General features: G+C 38.9%; 1 protein-coding gene across 8 annotated transcripts in view; it reads left to right on the plus strand.

The window, feature by feature from the left end:
* The window catches only part of ZMYM5 (zinc finger MYM-type containing 5), a 44,984-nt gene that overhangs the window by 12,646 nt on the left and 7,416 nt on the right, over positions 1-24,922 (plus strand). For 5 of the 8 annotated variants that reach the window (XM_026492942.4, XM_026492945.4, XM_026492944.4 and 2 more), the window contains exons 5-7: positions 16,598-16,883; positions 17,443-17,602; positions 18,602-18,814. In XM_026492942.4, coding sequence (XP_026348727.1) covers positions 16,598-16,883; positions 17,443-17,602; positions 18,602-18,814 — 659 coding nt within the window. Of the gene's footprint in view, positions 1-279; positions 308-16,597; positions 16,884-17,442; positions 17,603-17,999; positions 18,123-18,601; positions 18,815-24,922 lie in introns of those variants that run through there. The other 3 variants (XM_048215739.2, XM_044381684.3, XM_026492946.4) reach the window with 3 other exon arrangements.

The following is a 24,922-nucleotide window of genomic DNA, read 5'->3' on the forward strand; positions in this document are numbered from 1 at the left end:
ACACTTTATTTTAAATGTTGACACTTTAGAAAGCTGTCAAGCTGACAGTGGTAGTGGATACAGTTTTCAAAGATGCTAATTTTCACTTGAAAGCTCAGATTTTCTCAGCAACAAATACTGTCGTTTTTCTTGAAGTGAATTTTTCTTGGTTTATTTTCCAGAAAATGTCAATAACCAGTTTGTCAGTTATTCTTTCAAGTAAAAATGGTATTTCATGAAAAAGTGTAGTTCAGCTTGCAATGTAACTATTTTACAAGCACTTTTCCACTTTTCTTTCAGACAACCATTGTACTTTGGTGTGAAACAGGTAGTTTATGTGTGCTTCCCTGCTTACGCATGTTTCTCTCTTCATCACACAGAATATTAAGATGCAGTCAGAGGTTTAAATTTAGTAAAATTAATAATTTTTACTATTTCATAATGGACATCTATTGTATAATATGTAATTTTACTGGCCTTTGTCCTTAGTTCTTAGGAGGAAGACTAAATCCTTGGACTTTCCTGAGTATTGGGATTGTGTTTTCTATTTATGAGCCCTTTGGATCACAGTTGAATTTGGGCTAAGACTTAGATGAGATGACTGAGGCTGAAGGAGGGTGATGAGAAAGACCAACCATGTGATTATAGAGTGTTGGGTGTTTTAGCCAGTCCAATCTTAAGGGAGGAGAGGGAGGCTAGAGATTGATTTCAGTCACATGGAATGAGGCGCCAATAAAAGCTCTGTAGACACCGAAGCTCAGTGCAGCCTCCTCAGTGGTGTACTCATCAATGTGCCAGGGAGGTAACGCTACCTGATTCCATAGAGAGTAGGTACAGAAGCTCTGCATTTGGGGCCTTCTAGACCTTACCCTTCTTTGTCTCTTCTTTTGGTTGGTCGTGATTTGAATCTTTAATATTAAAACTGTGAGTGTAAGTATAGAGCTCTCCTAAGTTCTGTGAGTCATTATAGCAAATTATTAAACCTGAGAGGGTCTTTAGGCAACTCCCAGATTTATAGCTCGTTTTCCAAAAGTATGGGTGGCATCTGAAGTGACTGGCAATCTTGTTGGGGTTTATGCCTTTTAAACCTGTGGGGTCTGATGCTAATTCCAAGATAGTGTCAGAATTGTATTCACCAGTTGGTGTTGGTATAACAACCATAAGTGCAGGTGACACTTTTTCTTTTCTGCAAGTGTGTGATAGTGAAGAAATAAAATTCGGTTCTACTGCCAGCCATTTTACCCATCACTGCTTTTGCACCATTACTGTAAATGCCAATACAGTGAAAAATGCAAATAATCTTAGTGTTATCAGGGAAATAGTTTGGCCTCACACATCCCTGTTTATTTCTTTTTCTAATACATTGTTAAATAGAAATGGTAAGAGTATAAATATAAAGGCTTGCCTTGTTTTTGACCTGGAGTTAAGGGTAGGGGAGCATTTGACATTTCATCATTATTAGCTGTTGTCAAATACAATTACCTTTTTTATGTTTATATAATCATTTAATGGTTTGTTATTTGAAGTTTCTAGTCTTTGCGATTGTAAAGAGGTTTTTCATGAATATCCCTTGCGGTGGCACACTTTTCTTATTTTCTTGAGAAAAGTTTCTGTAGGTGGAATTGCTAGGTCCAAGTGGCAACATGTTAAAAAAAAAAACAGTGTCAGCATATTTTTTTTTAAGATTTTATGTATGTATTTTAGAGCACACATGTGCAGGCACATGTAAGGAGGAAGAAAGGAAGAGGGAAAGGGAGAAGAGAGAATCCCAAGCAGACTTTGCGCTGAGTGCAGAGCTGGACTTGGGGCTTGATCCCACAACCCCAAGATCATGACCTGAACCGAAACCAAGAGTGGGGGGCCCAACCAACTGAGCCACCCAGGCACCCTGAAGTGTCAACATATATTTAAAACTTTTGATGGTCAGTTCAAAATTGCCCCCACCAAAAAATTGTATTACTTTCCTTACAGCATAAATTTTTCTGTATTGTATGTTTGGGGATAGAAGTGTTATTTAATGTTTGCTAAACTGATCATTGAAAGGTGGTGTCATCTTAATTTAATTTATTACACATCACTGAATTTTTAAAAACATATTTGCAAACTTTTTGTTCATGTTTGTCATCCATTTATTATTATGTACATCTTTTGTTTTTTGAATAAGAATTAAATCTGAGAAACCATTTCATGAAAACTTGTGATCTCTGTAACAAAGAATGTATTAAACTTAAAAGCAGTTGAAGACTTGAAATAAAGTCCATTGAAAATTGTCCTTTTGGGGATACCTGGGTGGCTCAGTCGGTTTTGAATGTCCGTCTTCAGCTTGGATCATGATCCCAGGGTCCTGGGATCGAGTCCCACATCGGTCTCCTTGCTCAGCGAGGAGCCTGCTTCTTCCTCTGCCTGCCGCTCTCTCACTTTCTCTCTCTCTGGCAAATAAAATCTTTAAAAAAAAAAAAAAAAAAAGGAATGAAAAGAAAATTGTCCTTTTGGATCTGTTTATTTCTTTTACTCTTTTACCTATTTTTGTTTTATAATTCTTTATTAAATATTAGATGTCTGTTTGTGTAAGCATGAATTCCATCTTACATACACACAAACTCTTGAGTTAAAAACCGAAACCTTGCCATGTATTTCTCTAATGTTTGCCTTGACCATTTTTCACCTTCTGGAATAGTTGATGAAGTTGTGTATTTATTGGCAAATGTGTATAAATAAGATGCTTTTCTTTTCTTCCTTTTTTTTTTTTTTTAAGATTTTATTTATTTATTTGACAGAGAGGGAGTACAAGCAGGGGAAGCAGGAGGGAGAGGGGGACAAGCGGGCTCCCACTGAGCAGAGAACCTGACGTGGGGCTCAATCTCAGAACGCTGGGATCATGACCTGAGCCGAAGGCAGAGGCTTAACAGACTGAGCCACCTAGGCGCCCCAAAGATGCTTTTCAATGTAAAGCATAGCATGGAGGGGGCACCTCGGTGGCTCAGTCACTTGGGCATCTGACTTGATCTCAGCTCAGGTCTTAATCTCAGGGTCATGAGTTCAAGCCCTGCACTGGGCTGGAGCCTACTTTAAACACACACACACAGCATAGACTGATACCATAAAAAAGCTTGCTGTAGTTGGATGCTATACTATCATTCCACTCATTCACTCAAATTGTGGACATAATTGAAACTTGAGAATGTTATTTGGAAGTAGTTTCAACTATTCTTGCCTTTTAGCTCTTTATCTCATTAATTCAGAAGTGTATTTTACATTTCTGTATTTTCTCATAATGCGAAGCATCAATGATTTTAAAATGTAACAAAAACACAGAATAGTTCACTTGACAGTCATTCATTTAAATGGAGATGTTCTTGACTACATACGTTTAAAGTATCTTGTTTAGCACATGGCAACAAATTTCTATTTATGAAGTATGCATGAATTTACAGCATTCCTGAGTTCTCTAAAATTCTATTTTTGGGGACAAAAGTTACAGAACTATATCCTTTAAATAAGAACACTTAGTATGGAATTCTAAAAAGAATGTTTACCAAGTTGTCAGGTGAAAAGTGATGTTGAAGATATGTTTGAAGCGTTCTTAAATGTTAAGTAAACTGTCAGAAGGACAGGCTGTCATTGTTGCTATTTTTCTCTTTAACTTCAATGTAGCATAGTAAAAGTTGTCTAAGTTTAGTATTGGCTCTAGGTTTTGTTTTTGCTTGTTAACATTAGTAAAACTAAATTCTACTGGACTTACAGAAGAACATGTATATTATTACAGAAGAACAGTTATATTATTATTATTGTTACTTAGAGTCAGAGTGTCTTACTTTAGCTCTATGTGCTTTCTACTTCTATAAATAGAAGGATTTCCAAAACAGAAAAAAAAAAAAAGAAAAAGAAAGAAAAAAGAACAAGGTGAAGATTTCTGGAGTTGAGTTACAAATAAATAATAGGGCTTATAGATTCAAATTTCATCATACAGAATTATGGCTCTGCATAAAACACACATAAAACTTTGCATATCATCTTACAAAAATAGGATTATGTCCATTAGAATGGACCTTTGAGTCATTTAATCCTCTTGTTAACTTCTAGTGTTGACCTTTTCAGCAAAAGTTCTTTCTACTCATCACATATCTTTATATAAAACAGCAGAAAACTCATCACAGAAAACACCTTTATGTAGAAGTCGCTCTTCCATTTGTTTTATTTTTCTTGCATTATGGTCATTTCTGGCTATTATTCTGATTCTAGGGAGTTCTGTTTCTGATAATAAAAGACTAGGTAATTCCAGTCCCTCTTGCAGAAAGTAATTGGGGAGGAGGGGCAAAATATATAAAATATGCATTGAAAGCATCACAGAGCTATAAATATAGTGGGAAAAATGAAGGTCCTAAGATCTAAGAGAAGGAGCCTCAGAGAAGTGATCTGTTGTTTGAAGCTGCTTTTCTCTTACGGGTCTGCAGTTCTAGAAAAAAACACAGAGAAAAGCTGTAAGAACTTTCAACAGATTCACAGGGGTCCACAAAGAGGGATACAGGTAGAAAAAACAACCCCCCCCCCAAAAAAAAACCCACAACTCTTCTGGCTTGGGATGCTGATATAATCCAGAGCCTTAATTTTTTTTCAGTTTTTCATGTAGACACAATAAAAAACAATCAGGAACATGAGGAGACAAGGCCCTTTGAGGAGACAAGGCCCTATCAGAAAATCAAGAGGAAAACAGACAATAGAAGTGAGCCTATAAGGGATCCAGATAATAGGATTATCAGATGCAAATTTTAAGGAACTATACATTTTAACTGCAGGTTGGGCATAGCTGAAATATAAGTGAACTGGAAGAAATAAGAAAAAATCCAGATTGAATCAGAGAAAGTCACGAGGGTGGAAAACCAGAAAAGAATGTAAGATATACCTATGACAGTTGACAAAAAGCACATGTATTTAATGTCCCAGAGGGAGGAGGAGAGAAATGAGAAGAGGTCCAATTGAGGATATTCTAAAATGGAGAAAAAACATTAACCTACAAATTCAAGAACATTTACAAACCCCATGCAGGATAAATACCTTAAGAAACTATTAAAAGACATGTACGGGGGCACCTGTGTAGCGCAGTCGTTAAGCGTCTGCCTTCGGCTCAGGGTGTGATCCCGGCGTTCGGGGATCAGGCCCCACATTGGGCTCCCCCGCTGGGAGCCTGCTTCTTCCTCTCCCGCTCCCCTGCTGTGTTCCCTCTCTCGCTGGCTGTCTCTCTCTGTCAAATAAATAAATAAAATCTTTTAAAAAAAATGTATGGAAATCATAGTCAACATTTGTAATAATCCAAATGTCCAACAGTAGGATGGGTAAATAGTTCTAGCCACACAATGGAATACTACTGCATGTAATGTGAATGAACCTTACAGACAAGATGTTGAGTTAAGGGAATCAGCCACAAAATTGTACAATACTGTATGATTTTATGTATGTGAATTTCAAAATAAGAGAAAATTTATCTTTGAAGTCAGAATAGGGATGACTTACAGGAAAGGAAGGAAATTATTGAGTGAGAAAAGACAAGGCTTCTGGGTTATTGGACTTTTTCTGCTTGTTTATGTGGTGGTCATGCAAATATATTCATTATAAAAAAAAATTGTAATTGAGCAGCATGCCTGGGTGGCTCAGTCAGTTGAGCATCCAACTCTTGATTTCGGCTCAGGTCACCATCTCAGCGTTAGGAGATCAAGTCCCCCACCATCAGGCTCTGCACTGGGTGTGGAGCCTGCTTCAGATTCTCTCCATTTTCTCCTGTCTCTTGAAGTCTCTCTCCCTCTCTCTAAAATAAAAAAATAAAGACTTTAAAAAATTTAATTGAGCTCCACAGTTAAAGATTTATAAACTTTATGCATACATGTTATTCTTTAACAAACCCCCAAAAAAATAAGACACCAAAAGAACTTCACTAGCAGACCAACACTAAAGAAATGCTAAGATAGTTTTTAGGCAGGCAAATTTAGACTCGAGAACAATTGAAGAACATCTAAAAGTCAGTAGTGTATCTAGTATTTATTAAGCTTTGGATAAATCATGTAACTTCTAGGTCTTAATTTTCCTTGCATATAATCGGGATTTGGACTAAATAACGTACTAGGCCCCTCCTCCCCTAAAACATTCTTGGGATAGGATATGGAAGAATTCAATTAAAAGGTTAAGTTTATTCTGGAGACACAAATACCGAAAATAAAATGAAATAAAAATTTGATGAAAGAAGAAAATTTGAAATTGAAGAAATAAAATGGTTGTGCTATTAACAAAGGAAACATTTGTTTTATTTATGTATGCACCAAAGCTAACGTGAAAAAAAAAATTCAGAATCTTGGGGCACCTGGCTGGCTCAGTTGGAAGAGCATGTCACTCTTAATCTCAGGGTTGTGAGTTCAAACCCCATATTAGGTATAGATACTTAAAAATAAAATCTTAAAAAAAAAAAAAAATTTCTGAATCTAATTATTGTCTTAAGCATATATAGTTGATGTCTCACATTCTATAATTATATATAAATACATATAAATTCCAAAGTTATATATAAATACTTTTATGGATAAGTCCACAGAGTTTAAAAGCCCAGTATTTTTTGTTTCTATTTCTCCCATTTTTTTTTTTTGGTTCTTTTTTTTTTATTTATTTATTTTATAATGATTTTTTATTATGTTAGTCACCATACAGTACATCCCTGGTTTCCGATGTAAGGCTTGATGATTCATTAGTTGTGTATAACACCCAGCGCACCATGCAATACGTGCCCTCCTTACTACCCATCATCGGCCTATCCCATTCCACCACCCCCCTCCCCTCTGAGGCCCTCAGTTTGTTTCTCATAGTCCATAGTCTCTCATGTTTCATTCCCCCTTCTGATTACCCCCCCTTTCTTTCCCTACTGATCATCCTAGTTCTTATGTTCCATAGATGGGAGAAATCATATGATAGTTGTCTTTCTCTGCTTGACTTATTTCACTTAGCATTATCTCCTCCAGTGCCATCCATGCTGTAGCAAATGTTGAGAACTCGTTCTTTCTGATAGCTGAGTAATATTCCATTGTATATATGGACCACAACTTCTTTTTTTTTTTTTTTTTTATTAATAATGATTTTTTATTATATTATGTTAGTCACCATACAGTACATCCCCGGTTTTCGATGTAAGGCTCGATGATTCATTAGTTGTGTGTAACACCCAGTGCACCATGCAATATGTGCCCTCCTTACTACCCATCACCGGTCTATCCCATTCCCCCACCCCCCTCCCCTCTGTAGCCCTCAGTTTGTTTCTCATAGTCCATAGTCTCTCATGTTTCATTCCCCCTTCTGATCACCCCCCCTTTCTTTATCCCTTTCTTCCCCTACTGATCATTCTAGTTCTTATGTTCCATAGATGAGAGAAATCATATGATAGTTGTCTTTCTCTGCTTGACTTATTTCACTAAGCATTATCTCCTCCAGTGCCGTCCATGTTGTAGCAAATGTTGAGAACTCATTCTTTCTGATTGCTGAGTAATATTCCATTGTATATATGGACCACAACTTCTTAATCCAGTCATCTGTTGCAGGGCATCTCGGCTCCTTCCACGATTTAGCTATTGTGGACATTGCTGCTATGAACATTGGGGTGCATATGGCCCTTCTCTTTACTACGTCTGTATCTTTGGGGTAAACACCCAGTAGTGCAATGGCTGGATCATAGGGTAGCTCAATTTTTAACTTTTTAAGGGACCTCCACACTGTTTTCCAGAGTGGCTGTACCAACTTGCATTCCCACCAACAATGTAGGAGGGATCCCCTTTCTCCACATCCTCTCCAACAATTGTTGTTTCTTGCCTTGTCTATTTTTGCCATTCTAACTGGCGTAAGGTGGTATCTCAGTGTGGTTTTGATTTGAATTTCCTAGATGACTAATGATTTTGAACATTTTTTCATGTGTCTGTTAGCCATTTGTATGTCTTCCTTGGAAAAGTGTCTGTTCATATCTTCTGCCCATTTTTTGATTTGTTTGTTTCTCGTGTACTGAGTTTGAGAAGTTCTTTGTAGATCTTGGATACCAGTCCTTTATCTGTAGTGTCATTTGCAAATATATTCTCCCATTCTATGGGCTACCTCTTAGTTTTTCTGACTGTTTCCTTGGCTGTGCAGAAACTTTTAATCTTGATGAAGTCCCATAAATTCATTTTATCTTTTGTTTCTCTTGCCTTTGGGGATGTGTCATGAAAAAGGTTGCTTTGGCTGATGTCGTAGAGGTTGCTGCCTATGTTCTGCTCTAGAATTCTTATGGATTCCTGTCTCACATCGAGGTCTTTCATCCATTTGGAGTTTATTTTTGTGTATGGTGTGAGAGAGTGGTCAAGTTTCATTCTTTTGCATGTAGCTGTCCAATTTTCCCAGCACCATTTATTGAAGAGACTTTCTCCCACTGGATGTTTTTTCCTGCTTTATCAAATATTAGTTGCCCAGGGAGCCGAGGGTCCCTTTCTGGGCTCTCTATTCTGTTTCATTGGTCTATGTGTCTGTTTTTGTGCCAGTACCATGCTGTCTTTGTGATCACTTTGTAGTACAGCTCGAAATCCGGCATTGTGATGCCCCCAGCTTGGTTTTTCCTTTTCAACAGTTCCTTGGAGATTCGGGGCCTTTTCTGTTTCCATACAAATTTAAGGACTATTTGTTCCAGTTCTTTGAAAAATGTCCTCGGCTTTTTGATCGGGATAGCATTGAAAGTGTAGATTGCTTTGAGTAGCATGGACATTTTAACTATGTTAATTCTTCCGATCCATGAGCATGGAATATCTTTCCATCTTTTTATGTCTTCCTCAATGTCTTTCAAGAGTGATTTATAGTTTCTAGAATATAGGTCCTTTACGTCTCTGGTTAAGTTAATTCCAAGGTAACATATGGTTTTTGGTGCTATTGTAAATGGGATGGATTCCCTAATTTCTCTTTCTTCAGTCTCGTTATTCGTGTACAGAAATGCAACTGATTTCTGAGCATTTATTTTGTATCCTGCCACGTTACTGAATTGCTCTATAACTTCGAATAGTTTGGGAGTGGCTTCTTTTGGGTTTTCCATATAGAGTATCATGTCGTCTGCGAAGAGAGACAGTTTGACTTCTTCTTTGCCGATTTGAATACCTTTGATCCCTTTTTGTCGTCTGATTGCTGTTGCAAGGACTTCTAGTACTATGTTGAATAATAGTGGCGAGAGTGGGCATCCTTGTCGAGTTCCTGATCTTAAGGGAAAGGCTTCCAGCTTTTCCCCATTGAGAATAATATTTGCAGTAGGCTTTTCATAGATGGCTTTTATGAGATTGAGAAATGTACCTTCTATTCCTACACTCTGAAGGGTTTCAATCAGGAAAGGATGCTGTATTTTGTCAGATGCTTTTTCGGCATGGATTGAGAGGATCATATGGTTCCTGAGTCTTTTCTTGTTGATATGATGTATCACGCTGATTGATTTGCGACTATTGAACCACGCTTGCATCCCAGGTATGAATCCCACTTGATCGTGATGGATAATCCTTTTAATGTACTGTTGGATTCTATTAGCAAGTATCTTGTTGAGGATTTTGGCGTCCATATTCATTAGGGAAATCGGTCTGTAATTCTCCTTTTTGAGGGGGTCTTTGCCTGGTTTGGGGATCAAGGTAATATTGGCCTCATAGAATGAGTTTGGTAGCTTTCCTTCTGTTTCTATTTTTTGAAATAGCTTTAGGAGAATAGGTATTATTTCTTCTTTGAATGTTTGGTAGAATTCCCCAGGAAAACCGTCCTGGCCTCGAGTCTTGTTAGTTGGAAGGTTGTTTATTACTGACTCAATTTCTTCATAATTAATTGGCCTGTTTAAGAAATCAATTTCTTCCGGTTTCAATCTTGGTAGTTCATAGGTTTCCAGGAAGGATTCCATCTCTTCCAGATTGCTTAGTTTATTGGCATAAAGCTGTTGATAAAAATTTCTAATTATCCTTCCAATTTCAATGGTGTTCACCGTGACCTCTCCTTTTTCATTCATAATTTTAATAATCTGGGTCCTTTCTCTTTTCTTTTGGATAAGTGTTGCCAGTGGTCTGTCAATTCTATTGATTCTCTCAAAGAACCAGCTTCTAGTCCTGTTGATCTGCTCTACTGTACTTCTGGTTTCTGCTTGATTGATTTCAGCTCTAATTTTGGTCAACTGCTTCCTCGTGCGTGGATTAGGCCTGTCCCTCTGTTGCTGTTCCAGCTTCTTGAGGTGAGAATATAAAAACTGCATTTTAGATTTTTCTATTCTTTTGAGTGAGGCTTGGATGGCTATGTATTTCCCCCTTAGGACTGCCTTTGCAGTATCCCATAGGTTTTGGACTGTTGTATTTTCATTCTCATTGGTCTCCATAAATCGTTTAATTTGATTTTTGATTTCCTGGTTTATCGAGTCATTCCTGAGCAGGATGGTTCTTAGTCTCCAAGTGTTTGAGTTTCTTCCAAATTTTTCCTTGTGGTTGAGTTCCAATTTCAGAGCGTTGTGGTCTGAGAATATGCAGGGGATAATTTCAATCTTTTGGTATCGGTTGAGACCTGTTTTGTGTCCCAGAACATGGTCTATTCTTGAGAATGTTCCATGGGCATTAGAATAGAATGAGTATTCTTTGGTTCTGGGGTGTAGTGTTCTATATATATCTATGAGGTCCAACTCGTCGAGTATGGCATTCAAAGCCTTTGATTCTTTGCTTAGTGTTTGCCAGGGTGTTCTGTCTATTTCTGATAGGGAGTGTTGAGGTCCCCTACTATTAATGTATTTTTATCTATAGGTCTCTTTATTCTGGTTAAGAGTTGGCTTGGGTATCTTGCTGCTCCCCTGTTGGGGGCATATATATTTATAATTGTCATATGCACTTGTTGAATACTTCCTTTAAGAATAATATAGTGCCCTTCTGCGTCTCTAATTATAGTCTGTAGTTTAAAATCCAATTTATCTGATATGAGAATTGCTACCCCAGCTTTCTTTTGAGGTCCATTTGCGTGAAAGATGGTACTCCATCCCCTTACTCTCAGTCTGAATGCATCTTTGGGTTCGAAATGAGTCTCTTGTAGACAGCAAATGATGGGTCATTTCTTTTTATCCAATCTGCAACCCTGTGGCGTTTTATGGGAAGGTTCAAACCATTCACATTAAGACTGAGTACTGAGAGATATGATTTTAATGATGCCATGTTGCCAGTAAAGTCTTTGTTTGTATTGGCTGTGACTTTCTGTTCTGTATCACTCTTGGGGCCTTTTTACTTTTCTGGAACCCCCCGTAATATCTCCTGTAGGGCTGGTTTCGTGGTTACGAACTTGGTTAGTGAATGGCGATTCTGAAATGTCTTTATTTCTCCATCAATTCTGAATGACAGCCTTGCTGGATAAAGGATCCTTGGCTGCATGTTTTTCTCTGAAAGAGCTTTAAATATGCCCCCCCAACTCTTTCTCTCATTCCAGGTCTGTGTAGACAGGTCTGACGTAATTCTGATGCCTTTGCCTTGGTACGTGAGAAATTTCTTTGCCCTGGCCGCTTTCAGTACTGTATCCTTGGATCTAATATTTGCGGAATGCACTATGACGTGATGTGGCATAGGTTTGTCATGGTTGAGCTTGGGAGGGGTCCTCTCTGCCTCTTGGACACGAATGTTTGTTTCCCTTGCTAGATTAGGGAAGTTTTCAGCTACAATTTGTTCAAATATCTCTTCTAGACCTCTGTTTTTCTCCACCCCCTCGGGGATGCTGATGATTCTAACATTGGATCGTTTCATTGAGTCAGTAATCTCCCGTAACCTACATTCATGGGCTTGGATTTTTTTAAGAGCAGCTTCTATTTTGGTTTTTTCCTCTATTAACCCATCCTCCAATTCACTAACCCGTTCCTCTGCTTCTGTGACCCTGGCCGTCAGAGCCTCTAGTTTTGCCTGCATTTGGCTCATAGAATTTTTAATTTCTGTCAGATTCGCTCTCATTTCTGTCCTTAGGGATTCTATATTCTCAGTAACCTTTTCGTTAATACTTTTTTCAATTCTACTCATCATTTTGACCATTGTTACTCTGAATTCCATTTCTGATAATTTGGTTACATCCATATCCATTATTTCTGTGGCAGAGGCCACAGACTCACTGTCTTTTGTTTGCTGGGGGGAGCTTCTCCTTCTTGTCATTCTGATGAGGAGAGGTTGCGGGGTTGTCCAGAGCCCAAATTATTGACTGGGTCCCAGGCCGTGCCCCTTGTTTTATAGGGATCTTAGGGATGTGGGCTTCTTCTTTAAAGATTTTATTTATTTATTTATCTGAGAGAGAGAGACAGACAGCAAGAACTGGAACAGAAGCAGGGGAGTGGGAGAGGAAGAAGCAGGCTCCCAGCGGAGGAGCCCGATGAGGGATTCCTTTCCGGAACGCCGGGATCACGCCCTAAGCCGGAGACGCGCTCAATGACTGCGCCACCCAGGTGCCCTGGGTTGTGGGCTTCTTGATTTTTCAGCCTGCCTTCTGTGTTCTGGGGGAGGGGCCTGCCGCGCCGATACTCAGGCAACCCTGTTTGGGTAGAGTCTCCGTGTCCCCTGCGAGGGGTGATGGGGATGGGCATGCTGTGAGCCGGTATTTCCAGGCTTTTGTTCTCTGGCGGCTTTCCCTGGCGGTCGGCTATGCCTCTTCTGAGAGTCAGAGCAGCAGAGGCTGAATTGTCACAGAACGGAGGGATTGCGGCCCGTTCTCCACTGATGTTCTGGCCACTTTAACTCTGTTACTGTTGGTGCTGCTCAACCCTGCAGCGTCCCGGGATGTGCGCCCCACACCCAGCGTCCCAGCCCTCACTTCCAGGGCCGGCGCGTCTCTGTCCTTTGTGTTTCTAACACCGCCAGCTGCCAGCCGCACCGCGCGCTCCCGTATCTACCGGTCTCAGTCTATGCCCGGTGAGCACACCGGGATTCCGGAGTTCCGTGAGAAGCCTGGTGGCGTGCTCACCCGGTTCAGGGTCTCTGTCTGTTGTTTCGCGGGTGCCGACCGCGAGTCCGCCCGTTCCCCCTTGCAGGTGGCCCACCAGTCGCCCCGCGCACGCTCCAGGAGCTCCCGGTCTCAGTCTGGATCCCGTGAGCACACCGGGATTCCAGTGTTCCGCGAGATGCCTGGTGGCGCACGCTCCCGGCTCACCGGTCTCAGTCCGCTCTCTCGCGGGTGCCCTCCATGAGTCCACCCGCTCCCCCTTGCAGGTGGCTGCCGCTTCCCGGCACCCGAACGCGGCGGCTCCCTCCCCCTTCTGTTTATCTTCCGATATCTGTGTGCAGTTTCACAGCTCCCCTCTTCGTACCTCAATACTCAGCACTGGAGATGTTCATTTGTAGAGATCCAGATGTATCTTCCTGCGTCTCAGGCTGATTCCGTGGTTATTTAGGCTGGTCTGGTACCTATCCAGCTCGACTCAGGGGACCGGCTGAAAAAGGGGTCCCCTACTCCTCTGCCATCTTCCCTTCCGGCTCAACCTATTTCTCCCATTTTTTTAAAGTGTTATTTATGTATTTTGAGAGAGAGAGAGAGAGAGAATGTACACATGGGGGGAGGGGCAGAGGGTGAGAATCTTTTTTTTTTTTTTTTTTTAAGGATTTTATTTACTTATTTGAGAGAGAGAGAGAGCATAGGGGTGGGGGTCTGAAGGAGAAGCAGACTGCCTGCTGAGCAGGGAGCCTGATGTGGAACTCAATCCCAGGACCCGGGGATCATGACCTGAGCCAAAGCCCAGATGCTTAACTGACTGAGCCACCCAGGCGCCCTTATTTCTCCCATGTTAATGGTAATGACAAATCTTAATTGTTGCTATTTTTTGTTTCTGTTACTTATTAAATGTAGTGTGGCATATAGATGACATGTAGAAAAGTGATCCCAGAATGCAACCTATGTTATTGTTCTATAGATGAATATGTGATTTTGGTTTTCTTTGGAATGGTTCAGAAGAAGGAAAATTTAGCAGTAATGAAACTTCTGAGCACTAAGTCATAAAAAACTTTACTAGAGTATATTCCATATTTGCCAGCTTGTCATCCTGTGGAATGAAAGAATTGCTTTTGTTCTGTTTTATTTTTGCTTGTAAGATAAAGGTATCTTAGGCGCCTGGTTGGCTCAGTCAGTTAAGCATCTGCTGCTTCGGCTCAGGTCATGATCCCAGTGTCCTGAGATCAAGTCCTGCATCAGGCTCCCTGCTCAGCGGGCAGTCTGCTTCTCCCACTGCCCCTCCCCCAACTCGTGCACGCACTCGCTCGCTCTCTCTCTCTCACAAAAATAAATAAAATCTTTAAAAAAAAGATAAAGGTATCTTGAAATAGGACAAAGAAAATTAGAAGAAGTAGGTAGGAATTTAGAAATAGGAATATAGTTGGCAGTATTAATAGTGTGAGAGGCCTTTGGGGCTATGATAGGTGGAGGGGGCAATAGACCTCTCACTAACGACAAAAGGTGTTGTTTTTTTTTTTAAGATTTATTTATTTATTTTAGAGAGAGAGTGCCTGACCGTGGGGAGGGAAAGAGGGTGAGAACCTTCAAGCAAATTTCCTGCTGAGCACGGAGGCTGACCTGGGGCTGGATCCTACCAAGAGTTGGACGCTCAGCCAACTGAACCACCCAGGCCCCCCCTACAAAAGCTGTGTTTGAAGATAATGATAGCATAATTCAGAACTCTGGGGCCTCAAAGCTTCACCATAATGCAAGAGTTAGAAATGTAGAACCTCCGTTGCCTCCCTAGACCTATTGATTCTGAATGATGTATTCAATATACATAAATGCATATTATGTGTATGATTTTATTTTTAAGAAATCTCTACACCCATCATGGGGCTTGAGTTCACAAGTGTGAGATCAAGAGTCACATGCTCTGCCAACTGAGACAGTCAAGCACCCCTAGAAGCTCTGTTTAAAAGATTCCCAAGTGATCTCATGCATGTTAAAGATTGGGAAACATTGTTACCTGTACATAATATTGTACCCTTTTGAAGCTAACAATAATATATGATGGAAGAATAAATGATGGAAGTTAGGAAAGCTGAATGTTCCCGCATTAACCCATCACCTATATTAAAGATTATGAAATAATATTTAGAAGGCTGGGAAGGAATTATAGAGTGTTGCTTTAAAAAGTGAAGTGGGGAGTGTCTGGGTGGCTTAGTTGGTTAACCGTCTGCCTTCGGCTCAGGTCATGATCCCAGTGTCCTGGGATTGAGCCCCATGTTAGGCTCACTGCTCAGTGGGGAGTCTGCTTCTTCCTCTCCCTCTGTCCCCACCCCCCACCCCCTGCTTGTGCTATCTCTTTATCTCTCAAATAAATAAAATCTGTTTTTAAAAAAAGTGTTTTGGAGGGGTGCCTGGCTCTACCTCAGTTGGTAGAGCATGCAGCTCTTGGTCTTGGGGTCATGAGTTCAGGTCGCATGTTGGGGTTTACTTAAAATGAACAAATAAAAAGTATTTTGAAGGTGGCTGCGTGGGTCGGTCAGTTAAGAGTCTGCCTTCAGCTCAGGTCATGATCCCAGGGTCCTGGGATTGAGTACTGCATCAGGCTCCCCCTGCTCAGCACGGAGTCTGCTTTTCCTTCTGCCTGCTGCTCCCCCTGCTTGTGTTCACGCTTTCTCTCTCTCTGTGTCAAATAAATAAAATCTTGGGGGGGAAGTATTTTGGAGGAAAGTATACTGACGTTCTTTTTTTTTTTCTTAAGATTTTATTTATTTGTTTTAGAAAGAGCACAGTGGCAGGAGGCACAGAGGGAGAGGGACAAGTAGACTCCATGTTGAGCACAGAGCCTGACTGGGGGCTTGATCCACAATCCTGAGATCATGACCTAAGCTGAAATTAAGAGTCGGAGGCTTAGCTGACTGACCACTCAGGCATCCCCTGATATTCTACATATTACTTGAAATACACAAAATACATGGGTTGTTGTTTAGAGGGAAGAGGTAGATGTGATAAAGCAAAAATCATAAAATAGTATAGAATCTATTTGTTGGGCATATGAATGTTTGCTGTAAAATTCTTTGACTTCTGTATGCTTTAAATTTTTCATAATAAAATATTAGGGAGGAAGATGAAAATGGGGATCATATACCAGATTCTATAGTTATCTTTGATTTGCATATTTGCTTTATGATGTATTAAGACTAGGAGATGCTTTTTGAACCTGGGGTCTCTGACTTAATTGCTGATGATTACTGCTTTGCCTGATTCTAGGGTCACCATGTACATTTTTGGCACAGTAGAGTATCCTTCACTGTGAACACATAGTGGAAGGGCCCCTTGGGAGGCTCAATCGGTTAAGCATCCAACTCTTGATTTCGGCTCAGGTCATGATCTCAGGGTCAATAGATCGAGTGTCCCCCGTCCCTCCCCCGCATCAGGCTCCTCTCTGGGCTTGGAGTCTGCTTAAGATTCTCTCTCTCCAAAAAAATAAATAAATAAAAAGAATTCAAAGTGTAGCATTCCCCTGGAATTGTGCAACAGGGCTTAACCACTTGCTTATAGGGCTGCATCATTATTCTCTTAAACTTATGCAAAATGAAAATTTAATATATTTTTCTGATGTGAATTTTGATTTGTTCCATGACGTTTTCTTGTGTGTTTTGTTTTTAAGATTCGTGGATCTCCCAGTCAGCATCATTTCCCCGTAATCAAAAACAGCCAGGGATGGATTCTTTATCACCAGTGGCCTCCCTTCCTAAACAGATTTTCCAGTCTTCAGTCCAACAGCAGCTTACAAAACCAGCTAAGATCACTTGTGCACACTGCAAAAAACCTTTGCAGAAGGGACAGACAGCTTATCAACGAAAAGGATCAGCTTACCTCTTTTGTTCTACCACCTGCCTTTCTTCTTTCTCCCATAAGCGCACTCCAAAGAAACGCAACGTAATAAGTAAAAAGTAAGCTATACTTTTCAGCATGGCTTCATATAGTTGAAATGCTGGCAATATAGACGTGTGTCAAATGTAATTGGTGAGCTGCATAGATTCATGGATATACAGTTGTTGCAAAGGTGTCTTAAGGTTTTTTGAGCTTGAATTATCCTAGGGTGTATCAGAGCTATGGATTCATTTGTAGTGTCCTTATTCTTGGCAGGCAAATGGAATATAGATACAGAAATATCTACAGAAATTGATCCTCTCCCTGCCACTGTCTTTGCCTCATCCCATCCCCATCTTTTACCTTAGTTCTACCAAGTTGCTGCTACCCTTTCAAAAAGTCATAATAACCTGTGACAAGGTTCTTCTGCTGCAAAATGTTTTTACCACCAAATCATCTCTTGCCATATTAATTAGGAACTATTGACAGTGAAACCAAAAAAGTGGATTTGGTTAGATCCAAAAATATAGTTGATTCCTAGGATTAAATCATGAAAAAACAAAAAATGTTTATTGTTCATATATTTGACTTTTATTAAAATACAGTATTCTTAAATTATGTCTGTCCCTTTTGTTTCAGAGATGTACCTACAAAAAAGGCTACTACTGTTCCTCAAGTTGAGTCAAGAGAATCCTCCCAAGAATTTTGTAGTACATCTTTGCCTCCCTGTGAAGACAACCAGAATCTTAGAAAAAGAGTTAATAAATCAAGATGTATAATCTGTAGTAAACTAACAGAGGTCTGGATTTTTTATCTTATTTCAGTTATTATTTTAACTTTTCAGTTAAAATTTTAATTTATCTTTTCAGTGTTATTATATGCTCTGCCAGCTACGTAATACACATGTCCTGGATCTACACAATGAAGTTAGAAGATACGTTAGAACTAACTGTCTTGGGAACAGATAACCCATTTGCATGCTAAGGAAAGTACATAGCTATTTCCATGAAATTGGTTATACTCCTAAACAAAGCAGTAGTTCTGTGGTGAATTTTGTTATTAGCCACTCTTAACTAAAAGTGTAGGTTCAGAACGTGAAGGATGCAACCGATCCTGATACAAGAATATGTAGAACAAGTGGAGTGTAAGTGTGTTGATTCCCTCACATTTCTTAAATGGTATTGCCATCTTTCCAGTTGCTGAAAGAAGAAACGTTCATACAGGCAGTCTTCACTTAACACAGTCCTTGGTGACTGAATTTGGTGTTTCCCAGAGCCTTGCAAATTGAGGACACAACTTTATCTCAGTTACCACAGAACTGAGCAAAGCATGAACCACCGTATTTATGTATATACAGACACCATCCTGAATATGGTAATGTTATTCTTTTAGCTCCTCCCATAAATTTTCTAGGGCAGTGAAGTTTATAATATCAGAAATTCCCAATCCATTTCTTTTAAGATGGTTATATCAGAGTCTTCTAAACCAGTTCATTTTTCTAGTTTTTAAGTGTCTCTGGAGAACTTATTACTGATTTTATAGGTTTTTTTGTTCCATCTTTTCTTCTGTAAAATCAAAGAATGGTTTTACAAAGAAATCAGAGATAAAAATGAAAGAATAACAAAATGTGCTTTTTAGTCTTTCCCCTGAATTTCTTCCACTGACAAACTACTAGAGGTTGTTTTTTTGTTTTTTGTTTTTTGGGTTTTTTGTTTTGTTTGTTTTTTAAAAAAACTATCTCATTGCTTACTGTGCTAATCTGACTCATTTATTTAATAAATTCTGTCTTTTCTTTTAGATTCGCCATGAAGTCAGCGTTAATAATGTAATACATAAACTGTGCAGTAACCAGTGCTTTAATAAGTACAGGTTGGCCAATGGTCTAATAATGAATTGCTGTGAACAGTGTGGAGAGTACTTGCCCAGTAAAAGTGCTGGAAACAATGTCCTGATCATTGAAGGTCAGCAGACAAGATTTTGCTGCTACGGTTGTGTTAATGAATATAAACAGGTAATTCTTTTCAATGCATTTTAATAGCTTCTCCCTGTTAGCCTACTTTAGCCAGATTTATCTTAGAATCTCAGTTCCATTTTTGTCAATTTGTCATTGAGCCGTCCCATCTCAAATGAGTATTGAAATCAGTTGGTTATTCTAAGCTAGTTTTCCTTCCTCTTCTATTTTTTAGAATAGTTTGTAGAGAAAATAGATATTAACTTTTCTAAAATGTTTGGTAGAATTCACCTGTGAAGCCAGTCCTGGACTTTTGTTTGTTGAGAGTTTTTCGATAACTGATTCAGTTTTGTAAGATTATGTTTCTAGGAATTTACCCATTTCTTCTAAGTTGTCCATATGTTGGCATATAATTTTTTGTATTATCCTCTTATAATCTTTTGTGTTTCTGTAGTGTCATTATTCTCCATTTATAATTTTGAGTATTCTTTCCTTGATGAGTGGCTAATGCTTTATCAATTATCTGTTTTATCTTTTCAAATGGTCTTTTCTGTTGTTTTTTTAATCTCTGAGTATTTACTCTCTGTTATTTTCTTCTTTCTACAGGCTTTGGACTTGCTTTGTTCTTTTTTCTAGCTCTTTTAGGTGTACAGTTAGATTGTTTGAGATTTGTTTTGCTTTTTAAAGTAGGCCTGTGTTGCTATAAACTTCCCTCTTAGAACTGCTTTTTGCTGTGTCCCAGAGATTTTGGACCATCACATTTTCATTTTCATTTGTCTCCATGTATTTTTTTAATTTTCTTTCATTTCTTCATTGACCCCTTCATTGATTGTTTAGTTGAATGTTTTTTAGCCTCCATGTGTTTTGTTTTTGTTTTTTGTTTTTTTTAAGATTTTATTTATTCATTTGACAGAGAGAGAGACAGCCAGAGAGAGAGGGAACACAAGCAGGGGGAGTGGGAGAGGAAGAAGCAGGCTTCCAGCGGAGGAGCCTGATGTGGGGCTTGATCCCAGAACACCGGGATCACGCCCTGAGCTAAAGGCAGACGCTTAACGACTGAGCCAACCAGGCGCCCCCATGTGTTTCTTTTTTTTCCTGCTTTTTTTCTTAAATTTGTAGTTTCATACTGTTGTTATCAGGAAAGATGCTTGATATGATTTCAGTCTTCAATTTATTGAGACTTATTTTGTGGCCTAACATGTAATCTATCCAGGTGAGTGTTCCTTGTGCACTTGAAAAGAATGTATTCTGCTGGTTTGAGATGGAATATATACACATACATACATACATACACATACATACATACCTGTTTAGTCCATCCAGTCTAATGTGTCAATTCAAAGCCACAGTTTTCTTGTTGATGTGCACTCTAGATGATTTATCCATTGATGCAAGTGAGGTGTTAATGTCCCCTCTATTACTATCAATTTCTCCTCAATGTCTGTTAACATTTGCTTTATGTATTTCGGTGCTCCTGTGTTTGGTACATGGATATATACAATTGTATATCCTTTCTTGCTCTCTTCCCTTGTGAGTTTTTTTTTAACAATTTTATTATTTTAACCTTAAAATGCCATCTTTAAGATGATTATGAGTAATTATATGTAAAAACATTACTTACAAGACCATATTGAACAGAATATAGTCATCAGAAAAATACCAGTGGCATGATATTAGATAGAATATTATGAAACTGATTAAAGCACATTAATATTTACCAAGAGTAATTATTCTGATGATGCCATTTTTAAACTTCAGAAAATAGATATAAATAAGTTTTTTCTTTCTCTACAATGATATATTATTTTTATTCGGTTAGAAATAATTTCATTTCTTTTATTATTATTAAAATGTATTATTTGTTTCAGGGGTACAGGTCTGTGATTCTTCAGTCATACACAGTGCCTACCACATGTACCCTCCCCAAAGTCCATCACCCAGCCATGCCATCCCTCCCACCCTCCTCCACTCCAGCAACCATCAGTTGGTTTCCTGAGATTAAGAGTCTCTTATGGTTTGTCTCTCTCTCTGCTTTCGCCTTGTTTCATTTTTTTCCTCACTTCCCCTGTGATCCTCTGCCTTGTTTCTTAAATTCTTCATATCTGTGAGATCACTTGATAATTATCTTTCTCTGATTGACTTATTTCACTTAGCATAATACCCTCTAGTTCTATCCACGTCATTGCAAATGACAAGATTTCGGTTTTTTGATGGCTGAGTAATATTCCACTGTATGTATATACTACTTCTTTATCCATTCACCTGTCAGTGGACATCTAGGCTCTTTCCATAGTTTGGCTATTGTGGACATTGCTGCTATAACCATTGGGGTGCAGGTGCCCCTTCAGATCACTACATTTGTATCTTCGGGGTAAATAACTGAAGATTAGTTAACCATAGAGTTGAGAGTCTATTTCTGAGTTCTCTTTTCGGTTCCATCGATTTGTGTGTCTGTTTTTGTGCCAGTACCATACTGTCTTGATGATTACAGCTTTGTAATAGAGCTTGAAGCCTGGAATTGTGATCCCACCAGCTTTGGTTCTCTTTTTCAACATTCCTCTGGCTATTCGGGGTCTTTTCTGGTTCCATACAAATTTTAGGATGATTTGTTACAAGCTCTGTGAAAAAAGTTGATGGAATTTTGGTAGGAATTGCATTGAATGTATAGATTGCTCTAGGTAGCATAGACATTTTCACAATATTTGTTCTTCCAATCCATGAACATGAACGTTTTTCCATTTCTTTGTGTCTTCCTCAGTTTCTTTCATGAGTATTCTATAGTTTTCCAGTACAGATCTTTGCCTCTTTGGTTAGATCTATTCCTGAGTATCTTACAGTTTTTGGTGCAATTGTAAATGGGATTGACTCCTTAATTTCCTTTTCCTCTGTCTCATTGTTGGTGTCTAGACATGCAACTAATTTCTGTGCATTGATTTTAAATCCTGCAACTTTACTGAATTCCTGTATGAATTCTAGCAATTTTGGGGTGTAGTCTTTTGGATTTTCGACATAAAGTATCATATCATCTGCAAAGAGTGAGAGTTGGACTACTTCCTTGCTGATTTGGATACCTTTTATTTTTTTTGTTGTCTGATTGCTGAGGCTAGAACTTCCAGTACTATGTTGAACAGCAGTGATGATAGTGGACATCCCTGCCATGTTTCTGACTTTGGGGGAAAAGCTGTCAGTTTTTTCCCATTGAGAATGATACTCACTGTGGGCTTTTCATAGATGGCCTTTGTGATATTGAGGTATGTACCCTCTATTTCTACACTGTGAAGAGTTTTCATCAAGAAAGGATGCTGTACCTTGTTAAATGCTTTTCTGCATCTATCGAGAGAGGATCACATGGTTCTTGTCCTTCCTTTCATTTACGTAGTGTATCACAGTGATTGATTTGTAGATGAGGAGCCACCTTGCAGCCCAGGTATAACTCCCACTTGGCGGTGGTGAATAATCCTTTTAATGTACTGTTGGATCCTATTGGCTAGTATTTTGGTGAGAATTTTTGCATCCATGTTCAGCAGGGATATTGGTCTGTAATTCTCCTTTTTGGTGGGGTCTTTGTCTGGTTTGGGGATCAAAGTAATGCTGGCCTCATAAAATGAGTTTGGATGTTTTCCTTCCATTTCTATTTTTTGCAAACAGTTTCAGAAGAATAGGTATTAATTCTTCTTTAAATGTGTGGTAGAATTCCGCTGGAAAGCCATCTGCCCCGGGGTTCATGTTTGTTGGGAGATTTTTGATTACTGCTTCAATTTCCTTGCTGGTTCTGGGTCTGTTCAGGTTTTCTATTTCTCCCCGGTTCAGTTTTGCCTAATTTGTTGGTATATAGTTGCTCATAATACACTCTTACAATTGTTTGTATTTCTTCAGCGTTGCTTATGCTCTCTCTTCCTTCTTTCATGGTTTTATTGACTTGGGTCCTTCTTTCATTTTGATAAGTCTGGCCAGAGGTTTATCAATCTTATTATTTCTTTCAAAGAACTAGCTCCTAGTTTCATTGATCTGTTTTACTGCTCTTTTGGTTTCTATTTCATTGATTTCTGCTTTAATCTTTGTTATTTCTCTTCTCTTGCTGGGTTTACGTTTTATTTGCTGTTCTTTCTCCAGCTCCTTTAAGTGTAGGGTTAAGTTGTATATTTGAGAACTTTCTTGTTTCTTGAAAAAGGCTTGTATTGCTGTATGCTTCCCTCTTACGGCCGCATTGTTGCATCCCAAAGGTTTTGAAAAGTTGTGTTTTCATTTTCATTTGTTTCCATGAATTTTTTAAATTCTTCTTTAATTTCCTGGTTGACCCATTCATTCTTTAGTAGGATGCTCTTTACACTACATGTATATGAGTTCTTTCTAAATTTTCTGTTGTGATTGAGTTCCAGCTTCAAAGCATTGTGGTCTGAAAATATGCAGGGAATGATCCCAGTCTTTTTGTATTGGTTGAGACCTGATTTGTGACTTAGGATGTGATCTATTCTGAAGAATGTTCCGTGTGCACTTGAGAAGAATGTGTATTCTGTTGCTTTAGGGTGGAATGTTCTGAATACATCTGTGAAGTCCATCTGGTCCAGTGTGTCATTTAGAGCCCTTATTTCCTTGTTGATCTTTTGCTTAGATGATCTGTCCATTTTCGTGAGCGGGGTGTTAAAGCCCCCTATTATTATTGTATTATTCTCAATGCGTTTCTTTGATTTCGTTATTAATTGGCTTATATAATTGGCTGCTCTCATATTAGGGGCATAAATATTTACAATTGTTAGATCTTCTTGTTGGATAGACCCTTTAAGTACGATAGAGTGTCCTTCCTCATCTCTTACTCCAGTTTTTGGTTTAAAATCTAATTCGTCTGATATGAGGAGTGCCACTCCAGCTTTCCTTTGATGTTCATTAGCATGATAAATGGTTTTCCACCCCCTCACTTTAAATCTGGAGGTGTCCTTGGGTCTAAAATGAGTCTCTTGGAGACAGCATATCGATGGGTTTTGCTTTTTTATCCAATCTGATACCCTGTGTCTTTTGATTGGGGCATTTAGTCCATTTACATTCGGGGTAACTATTGAATGATATGAATGTAGTGCCATTGTATTGCCTGTAAGGTGACTGTTACTGTATATTGTCTCTGTTCCTTTCTGGTCCATGTTAGTTTTGGGCTCTCCCTTTGCTTAGAGGACCCATTTCAATATTTTTTGTAGGGCTGGTTTGGTGATTGCAAATTCTTTTAGTTTGTTTGTCCTGGAAGCTTTTTATCTCTCCTTCTATTTTGAATGACAGCCTAGCTGGATAAAGTATTCTCGGCTGCATTTTTTTTTTCATGACTATATCTTCTCAGTCCTTTCTGGCCTGCCAGGTCTCTGTGGATAGGTCTGCTGCCAATCTAATGTTTCTGCCGTTGTAGATTACAGACTTCTTGTCCCAAGCTTCTTTCAGAATTTTCTCTTTGTCTCTGACATTTGTAAGTTTTACTAGTAGACGTCGGCGTGTTGACCTATTTTATTGATGTTGAGGGGAGTTCTCTGAGCCTCCTGGATTTTGATGCCTGTTTCCTTCCCCAAATTAGGGAAGTTCTCCGCTATAATTTACTCCAGTATACCTTCTGCTCCTCTCTCTCTTTCTTCTTCTGGGAAACCAATTATTCTAATATTGTTTTGCTCTGTGGTATCACTTACCTCTTGAATTCTCCCCTCGTGATCCAGGAGCTGTTTCTCTCTCTCTTTCTCAGCTTTTTATTCTCCATCATTTGGTCTTCTGTGTCACTAATTCTCTCTTCTGCCTCATTTAGTCTTGCAGTTAGAGCCTCCATTTTTGATTGCACCTTATTAATAGCCTTTTTTGATTTTGACTTGATTCAATTTTATTTCTCCAGAAAAGGATTCTCTAGTGTCTTCTATCCTTTTTTCAACCCAGCTAGTATCTTTATAATCATTATTCTGAACTCTAGTTCCAACATCTTACTAATGTCCATATTGATTAGGTCCCTGGCAGTCAGTATTGCCTCTTGTTCTCTTTTTTGAGGTTTTTCCATTTTGTTATTTTGTCAAGACAAGAATAGATGAACGAGAGAACAAAATACTAAAATGGGACCAATGACCCCAGAGAAGTACATACTAAACAAATCAGAGGAGACCTGAAAAAAAAAAAAAGAATATGATCAGTCTCGTGAATAGAACAGAG

This window comes from Ursus arctos, unplaced genomic scaffold (assembly GCF_023065955.2).
Source record: "Ursus arctos isolate Adak ecotype North America unplaced genomic scaffold, UrsArc2.0 scaffold_10, whole genome shotgun sequence".
Taxonomy (NCBI): domain Eukaryota; kingdom Metazoa; phylum Chordata; class Mammalia; order Carnivora; family Ursidae; genus Ursus; species Ursus arctos.